This window comes from Cannabis sativa, chromosome 1 (assembly GCF_029168945.1).
Source record: "Cannabis sativa cultivar Pink pepper isolate KNU-18-1 chromosome 1, ASM2916894v1, whole genome shotgun sequence".
Lineage (NCBI taxonomy): Eukaryota > Viridiplantae > Streptophyta > Magnoliopsida > Rosales > Cannabaceae > Cannabis > Cannabis sativa.
This window is the reverse complement of record NC_083601.1, coordinates 66,161,472-66,177,983: the sequence shown is the minus strand read 5'-3', so window position 1 is coordinate 66,177,983 and position 16,512 is coordinate 66,161,472. Positions and strand designations below refer to the sequence as shown.

Genomic DNA, 16,512 nt, shown 5'->3' with positions numbered 1-16,512 from the left:
TATAAATTAAAACAAAATGGTTTATCTACAAGTGAAAAGGATAGGCATATATATATATATATATATGTATATATGGTGAAGCCTGCCTAAAAGATAAGACACAAAAAGTATATATTTATAAATTATATATATATATACATATATATATATATATTCATATATATCACAGATATGGAAAAGGGACCATTAAGAGAGTACTAATAAAATAGGTGATGATGATTAAAGAGAGGAAAATGAGTAGATAAGGTGCACCAAATAGGAACTTGCTTTATCTCACGAAGTGCTTTTATTAGGATGTTTGTAGTAATAGGCTATATATGTGTGTGTGCATTTTTTTGGATATGAATACGGAGAAATTTATGGTGTAGTAATTTATTGATTCTGTTTTTTAATCTGTGATGTAGTAATTTATGGTGTTTGTTCATCGATTCTGTTTATATACATTAAACTTGGATCTCCTTATCTCATGTGATATTATGCACGAGTTCTGTTTTGAAATAATGCCCTTTTGCTTGTAATGTAGTTTTTCGAGTTGACTTTTCCTATTTTCTTTTTCTAATGGAAATTGACATTTTTCTTTTCTTAGCTTATGGTTTTCATAATCTGGATCCTTATAAGTACCATTGAATACTTGCTTTTCTTTTGATTTGTGTATTTAGGTATATGATTTTGAAGAGGGTTAGCTTTGTTTTTTAAATAATTTATGTCCCCATATTGGTGTGACCAAAAGTTTCCCTTTTCTGCTCTTATTTTCCCCAAAATTGTTTTGTTCTTGGAATTTTATGTTTTGTATTGCATGTGGTCTTGTTTTTGCCTTCTGCTTTATCTATTTTTTTAGTCTTAGAATTGTATATTTGTTTAATAAGAAATTAAGCTCTGAGGTATAAGTCCCCTTTGACTGTCAAACTTTTCCATGGTTGGTGATTGACACTGTTTATTTTTTGTTAGTATTGTTTGTTGCACTTAGTATCTTTGAATCATCTTGCACTTTGGTACTGTAGTTTGTGTTTTTATGATGATGAACTGAAAGAAAGAGTCCATGAAGCTAGTTTAATTTACAGTAACAATAAATGATGAAGATGTTGATGTTGATCCAACAATGGTAACTAGTTTAATTTTCGTAATTTATCAAAAAAATTATCAATTTTTATTATTAATATTTTTCTTTGTTTTTTTTTTTCAGGAGCCTTACGTTGTTGATCTTGATGATTAGAATATATGTTGTTTTATTGTTAGTTTTTATTATTAATGTACTTTGTTATTAGTAATATGAATGTAATTGATATTTCAACTCAAATTATAATTAGGAAATTTGTTCAGAACTTTATTTTTTGGGTATTGTTTAATTTTAATATGAACATCTTTAGAAATTTATTTTTAAGAAAACTAACACGTTTTATTAAAATATTCTACCACATTTTTGTTTGTTTGTTTTGTTTGAAAAGTAGTATATAAATATAATATTATATATGTGACATATCTTCTACCACAAAATATATGCTATAGCCTATAGTGAATTTTGTTGCATGCAATGCATTACTAAATATCTATATAAAGCCAACATATTCTTTTTTCCATCAATTTACATGGTAAAAGTAATTTTTGGATTTACTCAGTTAGTAAAAAATGTTTATTAAGGAATATAAAAAAAAAAAAGAGATTATAAATTTTTTATTAAAAAAACTCCTAATGTTAAATTTGATAAATTTTAAAATAATTATAAAATATAATTAAATACTTTAATTGATTCAATAAAACTTCTTATAAAATTTTAAGAAAATATTTTTCTCTTAACTTATAAAGTCAATTATAAAATAAAATTTGAAGAAGTAAATTTGCAAAAAAAAAAAAAAAAAAAAAAAAAAAATCGGGTCAAACCCGACCCAGTTGGGTCGGGTCGGGTCAGACCCAATTAAATTTTCAAGGTAATCGGGGCGGGGCGGGGCGGGGCAATAGCTTGTCGGGGCGGGGCGGGTCAGAAGCGGGGCGGGGCAGACCCGCCCCATTTGCCATTCCTATGTGAACCATGCAACATTAAATGTTATTTCTGATCTATATTAATAAGTAAATCTGATTATATTGAAATGAGTTTTATTTAGGGCATAAAATCCAACAATAATAAACTAAATATAATTATTTAATATTAATTATAAAATATATACAAGGAGCTCACAGCTCATCATTTACTACTAATCATTTTAATAGATATATATAGGTGCACTCTTAATGGGTATTACTCATGAATAGGTAAAATTAGAAATTTTTGAGTTTTTATGATTAATTTTTCTATCTAATTAAAAAAATTTCCCATTTTTATATCATATGAGCTGAGATTGTTCTATCGGCAAAAAAAAAAAGTTTTTTAGCAAAAAAAAAAAAAAGGAAAGAAAAAGTTGATTTTCACTTAAATATTTTTATATGAACATATTTTTGATATAGTGTAAAAAGATATATTTTTTTATATTTTTTTAATTAAGTAGTTAAATTAATCATAAAAATTTAAATTTATGATTCCATTATTCGTTATTATATCAAAATTTGATGGTTTAATATTTTTAAAATTAATATTTATAATTAAATTTATGTAGTAACTATTCATGGGTAGTACACATTTAAAAGTATTCCATATATATTTATATATATGCGAGTATTCAATGTTTAAGGTAAAAATGTAACAAATCACTAATAGGTAAAATTTTTATTTAGACTTAAATTAATTATATACTTTGTTGACTTAGAATTTGGCCAACTGACAACGAAGCTTTATTAATTATTGATAATCATCATGTGTAAATAATAATAATAAATAATAAAAGTAACACAAGGATTTATGTCCTCCTCAAGCCCGACGCCCTCAAGCAGCTCCATTCCTCGAGGTTTTCAATTTTTCCTAACAATCCAATCATTCTCTGAGCATCTACAACGATCTTCCTCAATGGGTTAGTCTTCAAATCTCACTTTCTTATTGATTTCTTGAACATGCCATTGATGACTTTAAGCTTTTTCAAGTTTTTTGAAATCTTTGATTCTCACATTGTAGTATTGCCTAGGCACGCTGCAGTGATTTATAATTTACTGCGAGTTTTTTGCTAATTAAAGGTGAAAGAACAACTTAGCCTAATTACTAGATTCAGATTACTGAGTTTTCTAAGAAATCAACTATCAATTGTAACTTTACTATTCAAAAAACAAGTAAATGAGCAATCAATAATGAAAACAGTGATTTACAAGCTTCATCTGCACTGAGAACAAATCAGGCGACTAGTGCTTGGGTTCCCCGAACTAGGGTAATAACATCCACTATATTCAAAGATTCATATTACAAACAACAGTTCACAATTAGGTATTGAATACAATCTGTTACAACATCTAGTGAAATATTACCAACACCAACCAAGATCCTTGGTTGAATATACACAAGACCCCCTTCTGCACAAGTAGAGTTCCTCTTCAATACTTTTTTCCAATCTAAAATCTCTTCAGATCTGATGATGAAGATGAAACTGAAATCCTTTCAGTTTGAACTCAGCTCGAATAGGCTCTGATCTTTCTGCTATGGATGAATGCCTCCAAGACATTCAATCAAACCTGTAAAACAAAGAACAGTACAAGATACCACACTCGATACTACTCAATCACACAGAACTATCCAAGAATACGATTAGCAAGTTCGTTAAATCTCAGAACAGGACCATCTATATATAGACATACAATTCTAACAAGACCTAATGACATTTTCATGACAACTGTTAAAACTCAACAGACTGACGTGGAGACTAACAAAATATCCACATCTAGTTACGACATGCAAATATAACAGATAAGACTGGAATCACTTTTAATATAATCTGTCAAAAACATGGACCTTACAAAAGAATTTCTTAAGAATCCTGTCAAATTAAAACTTTTAAATTAAACTTTCATAAATATGTATATCCATACAAAAAGTCAGGATCCCATCTTTAAAATTTAAATTCATATTCAAAATACACTTATAGACATGTCGCACTGCGACTACAAAATATAGGCCCAAATCGTTCTGAGGCCGAACTCTCTATGTCTAACCATCTTGACATGTACAATCATCCTCAAGCTCTGGACTCACTGGTGTTCATCCTTAGCATTTCCTTTACCTACATATGAAAATAATATTTGTGAGTCGACAGACTGAGTAAGAAAAACATATAACATATGATATTTTACCAACTTGTATTTAGGCACCCATACACCTATTTACAAGGCTTAACAAATGATCAAGAAGGTTCTTAATAGAAGTACGACCACTTTACCACATGCACGAAGTACTTGTCCCGTACTAGTGTTAGTAGGGCTAAACGGTACAAAGTCACTGACACACACACCCTTACCGGAGCACTCTTTAATTGCCGAAGTCTTAGCTTGACAACCAAGTGTGTAGGAGCAACCCAAACTCCCTGCCAACATCATCCTTGAAAAAAAAAATAGCATGTAATTTAATTAATAATTATTGTTGAATTAAGTTGTATTTAGGTTGAAATGAATCTACACCTATCATTCTTTTATTTTGGTTATCTTGTTCCTGAAACTCGAGCTGCTGGAATTCTGCATTTTTTTTTTTGGTATTTTATCGATAATTTGCAATTTCTAGCGATATAACGCAATATTAGAGTATGTTAAAGGTTAGGGATGACTTTTAACGATATTTTGCGACATTAAGCGACTAAGTTTACGACATGTGCCAATTTATGCTTACCATGGACAATTTTTGTGATGTTTGTCGACATTGTTTGCGACATGTGTCGATAGTTTAGACTTAGAGTATTGTGTTGGTTTAGTGAGGGGGAATTTTATCGACATTTTAGCGATATTTATCGACATAGTTTTTATTAACTAATGTTTTTCCTTTTTTTTTTCGCAGATTCAACTATATTTTGTTGACATGTTAGCGACATACGTTTAATTAATAAGCAACTTTGGTGTTCTGCAGAATTTAGCGATATCTGGCGATACTGTTAACGACGTCTGATGACAACATGTTGTTATGGAACATGTCGTCAAATGTCGCAAAACGTATCGTTATATGTCGCTAGTTGTCATAATGCGTAAAACCATAACAACAAATATCGCGAGACATCGCACAATTCATATAAACTGATAAAAATGAACAAACCATAGACGCCATTGGGGACGATATCGCTAAATATCGTTATCATTGTCGAAAATGTCGAACTTAAAAATTGGAAGAATCACTCGTGGGTCGTCTTGGGTGCTTCTCGTGGGTCGTCGTGGATTGTCATGGGTTGTCGTGGTCGTGGGTCGTCTTAGTCTTGGGCGGTGGTTCGAGCTCGCGATGAGAGAGAGGGTCGGGGATTTGATGCTTCTCGTGGATTTTGATGTTGGGAATTTTGGGGTTAAGAGAGAGAGAGAGAGAGAGAGAGATGGGGGAAGTTAGATAGAAAGAGTGGGAGAAGAGGGTGTTCTGAATTGTAAGGGTAATTTTGGGTTTAAGAGTGTTTGGAGAATATTTAGTGTATTTGTTTATAGGTGGTATATTAAAAGAATAGTCTAAATTTTTAAGTATGCTTTTCCAAATTTCCCTTGTGAAATTATCCCATTGTTCAATGGTATGGTGTCTCCAAAGGTGGCTAAAGCTATTGGCATCCGTGAGGCCCTTAACTGGATAAAAGAACAACCGTGGCCTGCAGTTATCCTTGAAATCGATTGCCTTTCCCTAGTTCAAGTCTTACGTAGCTCCATAGTTATGCTTTTCTTATTTGGTCAAGTTGTTAACGATTATAAGGCTTTAATTAGTACTATGAGAAATGTCTTTATTTATTTTGTCAAAAGTTCAGATGGGGGCTCATAATTTTGCTAGAGCCTCTATTTTTTACCCTAATTGCTTTTTCAGTTTGGAATCTGTTCCAACTGATTTATTAACTTGTTTGGTAACCGAAATTGATTGCTAATAAAGTTTGATCTTTTCTTAGAAAAAAGTATTAACAAACAAAAAATATTAGTTGATTTCACTAAGAATTTTCTTTGTAAGAAAATGATGTGTTAAGAAAAAAATGGTGTGATTTTTTTTTTTTTTCTTTTTGGCATGAGATTCACATGTGTAGAAGAAATTGCCCTATTAAAAGGCATAATTGTGTTTTCATAAAGAAAAAAAAGAGGTGGAATTGAAAATAAAATGATGAGCAAGTTAAAATGTAAAATAAAAACAAATAAATGAGAAAATTAAAAACGTGAGAGAAAAAATGGGTTGTTTTGAACATTTCTCCGACTTTTATTTTATTTTATTTTTATTTTTATTTTTTTAATATTTATTTTGCGCCAAAAAAAAAGACGTCACCATGTTTTCTTCTCTTTTTTTCTCCACTTCTCTTTTACAGGACAACTTACTAGGGTTTCATCACCAATCTTCAAGTTCAGGTTTTTCTTTTTCTTATTTTCCCTGTTCAACTATTCTCTCCCGATTGTTTCTATGTTTATTGATTTTATGAAAAAAAAAAGTTCAGTTATTTATTTATATTTTTCATTTTTGGGATGGAATATGTGAGATGTTGGTAGATTTTAGTTTTGGGTTAATATAAGAGTAGTTCAATCTTTTCTGGATTATCCATTAGATTGTATGCATAATTTGGTAATAGGCAGATCTGAGACCTCGTCTTTGATTGCTGATAATATATGTGAAATTAGATTAATTGAATACTGAGATATCTCTTTGACTTTCCTCTGTACTGTTTTTGCTGAGTTTTGCATTCTGGGTTTCAAGTTACGTGATGTTTTGGATTGAATGATATGATATCTTTTAAACTTTTCATCCTCTTAGTCCCAGATTGAGTATTAGATCTACTGTAAGTAAGTGTACTGTACCTTTATTAGCATGAACTATTATGGCCCTTCTATTTCTGCCTTCTGTTTGTTACAACAAGATTTGAGTGTTTAATCATGGGATTTTGAGTTTCCAATTATATAATAATCTAAAGTTAGATTTGAATGCTTTCTTTATTGCTCACGGGCTCTGGTTACTCGTTTTGGCACACTTCAAAATAATAGTAGTAAACATGTAATCATTAAATCTAAACATGAAATGGTTATGTGTAGTTCAATAACTAAATTTCTTTGTCACTCAATATGTTTATATATTGAATGAGTCAGTTTACAAAAGCCATGATGATATTTCTTCTCATTTTTTTTTTTGTGGCAATGCTGTCTGTACGTGTGAGATTCATTTTGTTTTGAAATTTTTGTGAAAAAGAATGAGCTTTGTTGCAGGTGAATATTCTTAAAGGGGTCACTTGTTGTTATGTGAAATAACTGAGCTGTGTAATCTCTTCAATGAAGAGGACTGGAGAAGATTATGCTTAAGTGATACCAACATTAATAATTTGATTCTAAAAATGGAGGACGATAGTGGACTTGAGCTTAGTTTGGGTCTATCTTTTGGGGGGTTGTCTGGCAAACCTAAGGCTAAAAGTAGCAGCTCCACAGATCTTAGAATCGAAAAAGGTGATAAAGGAAATAAATTAGTGGATGATTTTAAAAGTTTTCTACATCCTGGGACCCAGAAACAAGACTCAAGTACTTCCTCCCAAAGAAGCGAGCCGGTGAAACCTAAGGAAAACTTCTTTAGTGACCTCTCCAAGGCCAATGTTGATGCAGATGCTTCAGTGGATTTGAATGGAAAAGGAGTCTGGGAGAGCAATAATAAATCTGCTGAGTTCGAATCAGAAAAACGAGCAGAATCTGGCAGCAAACGTAGGATGTTTTTTGAGGAGATGCACCAACAAAAGAAGCATGAGAGGGAGGCTAATTATGGCGATTTAAATGAGAAGACAAGAACATCACGTATTTCTGTTACAACAGAAGATGGCTCAACAGCTGAAAATGAAGACGTAGCAGAGTCTGAGGTAGAGGGTTCAACCTCAAGGTTGGTTTTGCAGCAGGATGATGGCTCGAAAAGATCCATGGGAAATGGTGGTTCGTCTGATGTTCAAAAGGAGGCTCGTGGGATTTCTGATTCGAAGGCTGTGGACCAAAATGGACAAAAAAGATTCAATGGATCATTGGAAAATGGATTTAAGCTTGGGAACATGTCATTTGGTAGTCCCTTCACTGGACAACCGATAAACATGATGAACATGCCTTTCTCCTTACCTCTGAAGGACTCTAACAGCACTGCTGCGCCCAACACTTCTGCTCCTATGATGCCTGGAGTGATGCAGGTAATTCCTACCGCAAATAGTGAAGGACCAGGGACTCATCCCGGAAACTTGCCTGTAATGTTTGGGTATTCACCTGTCCAAATGCCTATGTTGGATAAAGATAATTCTTGGGGTTTGGTCTCTCAGTCGCAACAGTTTCAACCTTCCTATGCTGGCAGAGGCCCGCCAAATTCAGGTAATCAGAATAATGGAATTGAAGAAAAACAAGTTTCTCAAGCCACGACTCATTGTAGCTTTGTTTCCCATCTCACTATTCCACTGATCTTTTTTCATCGTCATTTTTGTGTTTCTAATTTTTGGCATTGCTTTCTCTTATCTTTCATAAACGAAGTCTTAAAATGGAATAATGGATGTTTAAATGGCTTTTATTGATGTAGCTGCAATGCAAGTAATATCACACAATTCATCTGAGGCTGCACAACATGAGGGGAGGACTTCAGAACGGCCCAAGGGCGACATCAAACAGCATACCACTGAAGGAGGCTCCTCTTCACAGGCAGAAGATGGAAAAGGAAGCAGCACTAACCTCAGGGGAAAAGATGCTCCTGACCGCTCTTCGGCAGATGGTTCTACTCTTGAATTTTCAACTATAAAGCCCGGGATTCATGCAGATGTGAAATTTGGAGGATCTGGTTCCCTCCCAAATCTGCCATGGGTATCTACCACAGCTCCAGGACCAAATGGTAGGACGATTTCTGGTGTTACTTACAAATATAACGCAAACCAAATTCGTATTGTCTGTGCCTGCCATGGTTCCCACATGTCCCCCGAAGAGTTTGTTCGGCATGCCAGTGAGGATCCCGGAAATTCAGAGAGTGGCACTGGTTTGACAACATTTCCAAACAACAACCCTGCAGCCTCTGCTCAAAGCTGATTCTGTACAATGCATGTAATGTTTAAGCAAAACTGTTGTTAATTTACAAATAGTCGCTGTTAAAGCTGGCTTTGTTTAGTCATAAGTCTTCTTCTCACTCACTCTTTGTTCCACTGGACCTGCTTTATTGAATCTCTTTTATGGTATCAGTTCCCTCAGTTGCTGCAAAATTAGCAAGGCTTCATGTTATATATCTTTTACCAAGATCTAATACCCAAATTAAGTCATGGTAAAAATAGAAGACTTGAAAGTTGAAAGGCTGAAAATGTGTTTTTTTTTTGGTAAATACCATTTCAGATCTTGTGTTTTGTTAAATGACAAAATGAATCTTGTATTTTTTAAAATAATAAAAATAGGACACTGAGCTTAATTTTTGACAAATTTTTTTTTTTTAATATAATAAACTTAAAAACAATTACTAATACGAACATATACATAAAAGGTAAACAATTTTGTCATAACACTTTTAGATCGGATTATAATTAAATTTTATTTTGATAAAAAATCAATTCAGGGTCCTGTTTGTACCATTTTAGAAAATACAGAATTTATTTTATCATTTAACAAAACAGAAAGTCCAATTAATAATTTTTGCAAAACACAGGGTCCAAAATAGTATTTACCCTTTTTTTCCTTAAGAAAATACTAGTTGATCAATGGAAGTGAATAAATTCTCTATTTTACCCCTTTTTGTTTTCTTATCCCTCTCTTTATAATCACATGATTTTCTTTTTCTTTTTATTTCTCATTTTCCATTTTCCTAGGCTTTCTTTGCTATTTTTCATTTTTTCCAAGGCTAAGTTTCTAAATTTATCTCCTCAAATTTTTCATCCTTAAAAATTCTTCTTGAATATTAAATTTATTAAATTTAAGGACTTCCGTCCAATTTTGTTTAATCTTGTTGATGGGTGCTTGCCATAGACAGAAGTTTAGAAGACACAATTGATACGTATCAAAATTTAAGGGCACAATTTGATACATGAACAATCATCATATTAAGCTTCTTTTAATAGTTTGAAAAGAATATTTAATAGCCTTAAAACTTTAAGGGCACAATTTAATTCATATAAAAGTTCGTTCAGAGGGCAGAGTAATCCTAATTAACCAAAAAAAATTCAAATTTTACTTAGAAATGGTACCATTTTTTCTAATACATATTTTAATAAAAAGTTTATATAGATCGAGGCTGTAGGCGTACATCTAGTCCAAATCCAATCCTAAAAGTGAAATTTCTCTAAATAACGAGGCATGTACTACTTTTTGACTTCCCATTTTTCTCTTCCCAATTTGGTTGCTGCCAAACAACCTATTGCTATAGATATATGATTTCGACAAGATTAAAAAGAAGGTGTGGTGGTACTGGGAAGTAAATACTAAAGTATAGTATTGGATTGGATGCTTATCCAAAAATCAATTGGATATTTGTATCCCCCATCACTCTATCCTAAGAATTGTACATAATATATTAAATCATGAGAGAAACATCCCCATACAAATATAAATGCATAGTAAGAACAAGCTTTGACCCTTAGAAATAATATTTATGTCTCATCTAAAGAGGATGATGTTGAAGAGTAGTTAGAATATTGGCATGTGAAAATGAACATACATGTGTGTGATTTTCCTCCTAAGCTCAGTTTTCCATTATGATGATTATGTGAAGAAAAGTGGTATAGTTTTTTGTTGATGATATTGCAAACCAAACACTATTATATAAAATGGACTATCTGTCATGCATAATAATCTCATTCTTCTCACTTGTTTGGTTAAGTAAAGTAATTAACACTTATTCCTTGTTTGGCTGCTTCATTTCAATGCAACCTCCATGTGCAATATTAGTATATGCTACCGGATTCCTTGTGTATATTCCATACAGGTTGGTTTGCCCAAATGGGGAATGAACTCAACTCCAACTCTCTAATCACTCTATCTATCTATATATATCTATTATGTAGTTATATGTTTTCTGAAAAAAAAAAGGATTTAGAATATCTAAATATATTTTGACAATGCATTACAGCATCATCATCCACGCCCTCTCTATTTATTGTCATTAATTAGCAATTAAAGTCTACATAAATAAAACATGAAAAATGGCATTTCCCTTGCGTATAGTAAGAGCCATTATTTGGTTTTTGTCTTTTGTGACCGATGTGATATCCCACCACAATTTTTTAAACCTTTGATGATGATAGCATTAGCATTGGTATATATGGTAGGTACATAGGGTTGCCAAATTATTTATGTATACATATTATATATTCATACATGTGTGCATGAAATGGAGGGCCTGTTTTACCCTTTCAATTCTACTTTGTTTTTTTTTTTTCAAGGAGTGCCAATATTTAAATAGCCACTCAGAATAGTTATTTATTTTTTTTTAGAGGAAATTATATGCATTATTATGCATAGATTTATGTCATATGTATTGTTATGTTTAGTTTTTTTTTTGGCCCCCTTAGCTAAAGCTTATTTTTTAACTAATCCATTTGTGGTCATCCAAAATCCAAGGATTCATTCAAGTAAACTACTTTTTTTCCTCTTATTTTTGTTTTTAACTCTATTGATTACTTTTTGATGGCCTATGTACTGAGGTAATAGTCAGGCATAAAATGAACAAAATTTCATTTCTTTTGACTTCTTTTATGATGGCTACGAATTGCCTTGCAAACAAGTTTGACTTTTTCATTGATTTCATTAAAAAAGAAAAAGAAAACAACAAAAAACTCAATATAGCCTCCTCCCTCCATGATTTATTAAGCAGAAAAGATAGCAATAATTAGTAATTAGTCAAATGCTATAACCAACTTTCATTCATTACTCGGTTACAGATGGATGGACATGTATAATAGTCAATTAATTTCAATCTTAAATTAACATGGAAAATGAGGCAAGAACAAAAAAGACTCATCATTATTCAATATAATTCCAAATACCCTTTTTTATTATAAGTTTCTTTTAATCAATAATGTAGAATTATTGCCCAAGTAATGCCTACAAAAAGCCAAAGGTCCTTCCCCACCTTGTCATCACTACTTAGTTTAAAAAATGATTTAAAACCCCTATTAAGATAACAAATAAAGCCTTAATAAAAAATATATATTTTTTTTAAAAAAAACCCAATTAAGTTAACAACTAAAGCCTTAATATAATAAAATAAAATAAAATAAAAACTGACATAAACCAGATGGATACCCCTTTTATTGAGAGACATTAAAAAAGACCAAAGCACAAAAAACAAGCCCCTTAAACTACTCCCTTGGGAAATGAAAGAAAGAGGAGTTATTATCTGTTCTTCTTGTTCAACTCCTTTTGTCCATAGAGATGTTTGCCAAAGATGGTGAGAGAGAGTTAGAAGAAGAAGCCTAGTCAAGAAGTTCCATAGTTTGAATCTTATTGTTATTCCCATGAATCATCAAAGAATTAGTATAGTGATCATTTTTCAGCTCATTTTGTTTAACTTTGATCATGTCAAAGCACAAGGTCTGGGGCCTGATTTTGCTGGCCCAGATGACACAGATTTCCAACCAAGTCTAGCTGTTGTTATAGGAATTCTAAGTGTCATGTTTGTGCTAACATTTTTCCTCCTTGCATATGCAAAATTCTGTCACAGAAGAGAGTCTGCTGTTCTTCTTGTAAACCGAAATCCGAACCAAATAGGCACAAGCAACAGGTTTTCTGGTATAGACAAGACTGTGATTGAGTCACTTCCTTTCTTCAGATTCTCCTCTCTAAAGGGTTCAAAAGAAGGCCTCGAATGCTCGGTTTGTCTATCGAAATTCGAAGATATAGAAGTTCTTAGGCTTTTGCCTAAGTGTAAACATGCTTTTCATATTAGTTGTATTGATTATTGGCTTGAGAAGCATTCTAGTTGCCCTCTTTGCAGGCAGAAAGTTAGCTCTGAAGATCTTGAACTCATCACTTACTCTTCAAGTATGAGATTTTTATGGAACAACAACAATTATAATAACAGTACTAACCAATCAAATCATCATCATCTAGGTGGTGAAGAAGAGCCAACCATGGAGCTCTTTGTTGAGAGAGAAGAAAGCCAAAGAGGGTCTTCAAGATTCAGCATTGGAAGCAGTTTTAGAAAGATTGAAAAGGATCATCATGATGAGGATGATAAGGAAAAGCAATTATTGATCCTCCAAACTCATCATGATCAGAATCAACAACAACAACAACAAGTGTTACACAAGCACAACCACAAGATTGTCGTTTCTGATTTCGTTTACAAGAACAGGTGGAGCAATGTTAGTTCCTCTGACCTTATATTTCTCAACTCTGAAATGCTAAACGACATCTCAAGCACCAGATTCCACCACGCCTCAAACTCAAACTCAATAACAATAACAACAGAGGAAAACGACGAGATTACAAAGATTAAAGAAGAGATGGGGATGAAAAGGTCGTTTCAGAACAAAGTTGGAACAAGTATCAATAACATCAATAATAATAATAATGTTAGCTCAAGTTCTGTGATGAGTTGTGGAGAACAAAGATCAGTCTCAGAAATCACTGCACATTCAAGATATGGAATTTTGGGGTCAAACAGTAGACTCAGAAGAGATTCTTCTTTGACTGATCAGAACAATGTTAAAGAGGAAAGAATCAGAAGGGCTTGGCTCAGTATTGCTAAAAGGACAGTCCAATGGTTTGCAAACAGAGAAGAGAGGCCACAAAACCAAAATCTACATCCCTCAAATGTATAGAAATCATCCAAAAAAAACATTATTGCATCTCATTTTTTTTCTTTTCCTTTGAAGACATGTTTGTGGAATTAAAATTTCTTGTAGAGTTTTTACTTTTAGTCTCTTAAGAGCTTTTTTTTTTTTAAATTTTCCAGTTATATATACAAAGTTGAAGAGATACATATATACATTAACTTTTCAGTTATCAGTTATGAATGTATATGCTTTAGTCTAATTTTTTTTTGGTTAAAACATGATATGGGAACAGTTTTTTTTCATTCATGAATTAGGTATTGCATTATTGAAATGGAAGTTTAGTTTTGGTATATGCATTCTTAAATAGACATTTAACAATAATGATGAGATTTTATTAATTTTGAAAAATAGTTGAATAAGAGAAAGCATGGGTGGGAAGTGGGAATGAAGCTTGATCGGTTGAGGTTGAGAGGTTACACCATTGAGGAGTGTTTCAATTTTCTGTGTCCATTTAAGGCTATCTTAAATTTAGAGACATATTGTCACATTGTGGCCACACCCACATATGATTATGCCGCACGTAAAATCAAAATTAAAAGTCAATGGAGTTTCCACTTTTTCCATCCTAAATATACACATTACATATATGATTTATATGCATTCACATGCATAAAATGCCATAATATCTATTGTTGGGATATAATATAATATAATATGCCATTTTCAATGATGGGGGATAGTTGTATTTTATTTTTATTTTTTTTATATTTTTCTTTCTTAAATGATATTTCGGGAGGCTATAAAATTAAGGTTACTTTTAGGGCTCGTTTGGAACGCCGTATTAGATCGTATTGTATTGTATTGTATTATATTAAATTGTATATTATGCAATATTTTTATGTAAAACTATATGTGGTATTAACTTTTATGGACACCTAAATATATAATATTTTAGTATAAATTAAAATTTAACATAGTATTATATAAAAATATGATATATAATCTAATTCAATATAATACAATACAATACAATACGACTTAATACGACGTTCCAAACGAGTCCTTAATGAAAGATTTAGTCAGGTTGTATTTAAAAATGGTTTAAAAATTTATTAAAGTAAAAAACAAGGAGCTCTTTAGGTAGGCCACTCCATCTTTTACATTATTTTTACACTATTATTCATACTTTATTTTAATTATCACTTTTTCAACCCAATACTCTAAATATCACACTAAAATATATATAATACTACTTTTAATTTATTTAATTAATACTTTCACATTAGTGTTAGTGGGTCCGTCCGTGCTCAGTCCACCAGGATAATATTTGAGTTCATATTACTTGTATTGTAATTTGTAAATTTATATAACACATTATTAATAATAAATTTGTTCATATTGTTTATTTTTTTATTAAAAATTATTTTCAAATTTTGATATTTAGAATTAGTCAAATTTTAAATATTATTTTAAATTAAATTTGAATTTTCGATAGTTTAACCAGATGAGCATTTTCATTAATTCCGACGATAAATTTAGGACGAATAATAATTTTTATTAATTACTATTACAAAGTATAATAGTAATTTTTGTTTTTATTTAAATCACTATTATGCTTTTAAATTTCAATGATTATCACTACAATAAAAATTATTAATTTTAAAATTATGATATTAAAAAAAATTAAAACCTAAAATAAAATTAACATACGTGACTTGGCACGTAACATCTATCTAGTATTTATATATATATATATATATAAATTAATTGAGTAAATCAATGGTGAATCACGGAACTCTCTTCATTAGGTTTTATGGCTCGCGTAGTTAAATAACATACATAAATTCTTTGATTTTTATTTTAATAAAAAATAATTTTATTCTAAAATATTTTATTAAAATAATAAAAATGTATTTTCAAATTTTGATATTTGCAGTTAGTTTAGAGTTATATGCTATTTTTAAGAGTGTTGGCCTTTGGGTCTCATAATTTATATATTTTAATCTAACTATGTATAATTTATAGTTTAGAGTTATATGTTCAAGGTTGTGTTTGGAGGAAATGAGATAATGAAAGTTCTAAACATCTTATAATCCTTAAGGTATAATTTTTTTTTGCTTTATTTTTCTATATCTCTTTTTTTAAAACTGAATAATGATTTCTGTATATAATATATTAGACATAAACACCTACTTATCTTTTCACCTCGCAAAGCTCTTCAAAGAACGATGAGTATTCTTGTATATTTAATAATACTGACTGCTCTAACTTCATCAGTTTATAGTTCTAAATTATTCGAGCACTAAATTATTCCAAATCAAGTTGATTGTATCATGAATTTTAATTACTTTTGTCATTCTATAAAAAGTTAAAAGTTTTATTTGTATTTTTAGACATGCTTATAACAACACAAAATTAGTAAGATATTACATTTTATTCTTTTTATATGTGTCTAAAAGTGATAAGAAAGATAGATACATCTTTCTTATAATAGTTTTAGTTAAATAATATTCAATGTTATCATACACATGTTTTCAAATTGAGATTAACTTACTATATGAGTATGAATATATTAAGATTAGCTTATTATTTATTATTAATAACAATTTGTGTATCATAGGTTTATATACACATGGTATACTTATCAAGTCGTTCAAAGAATAATTCAAAATTAGTTACCAAATTCTAAAATGAAAAATTCACTGAAACTTAAATAAAACTAATATTTACGTGACTCGACACTACCATATTCAATTTATCA

The 16,512-nt window shown here is 30.9% G+C and overlaps 2 protein-coding genes and 1 long non-coding RNA gene across 4 annotated transcripts; all 3 read left to right on the top strand.

Moving 5' to 3' along the window:
- The first annotated feature begins 375 nt into the window (after positions 1 to 375).
- On the top strand, positions 376 to 1,386 carry LOC133033665 (uncharacterized). The gene is made up of 2 exons (XR_009685790.1): positions 376 to 1,102; positions 1,184 to 1,386. It is a non-coding gene; the product is annotated as an uncharacterized LOC133033665 (long non-coding RNA).
- Positions 1,387 to 6,149: 4,763 nt separating this feature from the next.
- Positions 6,150 to 9,251, top strand: LOC115704707 (ninja-family protein mc410). Of its 2 annotated transcripts, none has more exons than XM_030631907.2 (3): positions 6,150 to 6,411; positions 7,258 to 8,382; positions 8,585 to 9,251. In XM_030631907.2, the coding sequence occupies exons 2-3, from the start codon at positions 7,383 to 7,385 to the stop codon at positions 9,079 to 9,081; spliced, it is 1,497 nt and encodes a 498-aa protein (XP_030487767.2). In that variant the 5' UTR covers positions 6,150 to 6,411; positions 7,258 to 7,382; the 3' UTR covers positions 9,082 to 9,251. The 2 variants fall into 2 exon arrangements, with proteins under 2 accessions (XP_030487767.2, XP_030487768.2); XM_030631908.2 differs by having other exon boundaries at positions 6,266 to 6,411; positions 7,241 to 8,382.
- A 2,867-nt stretch (positions 9,252 to 12,118) lies between these two features.
- On the top strand, positions 12,119 to 13,894 carry LOC115707221 (E3 ubiquitin-protein ligase ATL42). Its single transcript, XM_030635105.2, has one exon. The coding sequence runs from the start codon at positions 12,489 to 12,491 to the stop codon at positions 13,794 to 13,796; it is 1,308 nt and encodes a 435-aa protein (XP_030490965.2). The 5' UTR covers positions 12,119 to 12,488; the 3' UTR covers positions 13,797 to 13,894.
- Positions 13,895 to 16,512: the final 2,618 nt, after the last annotated feature.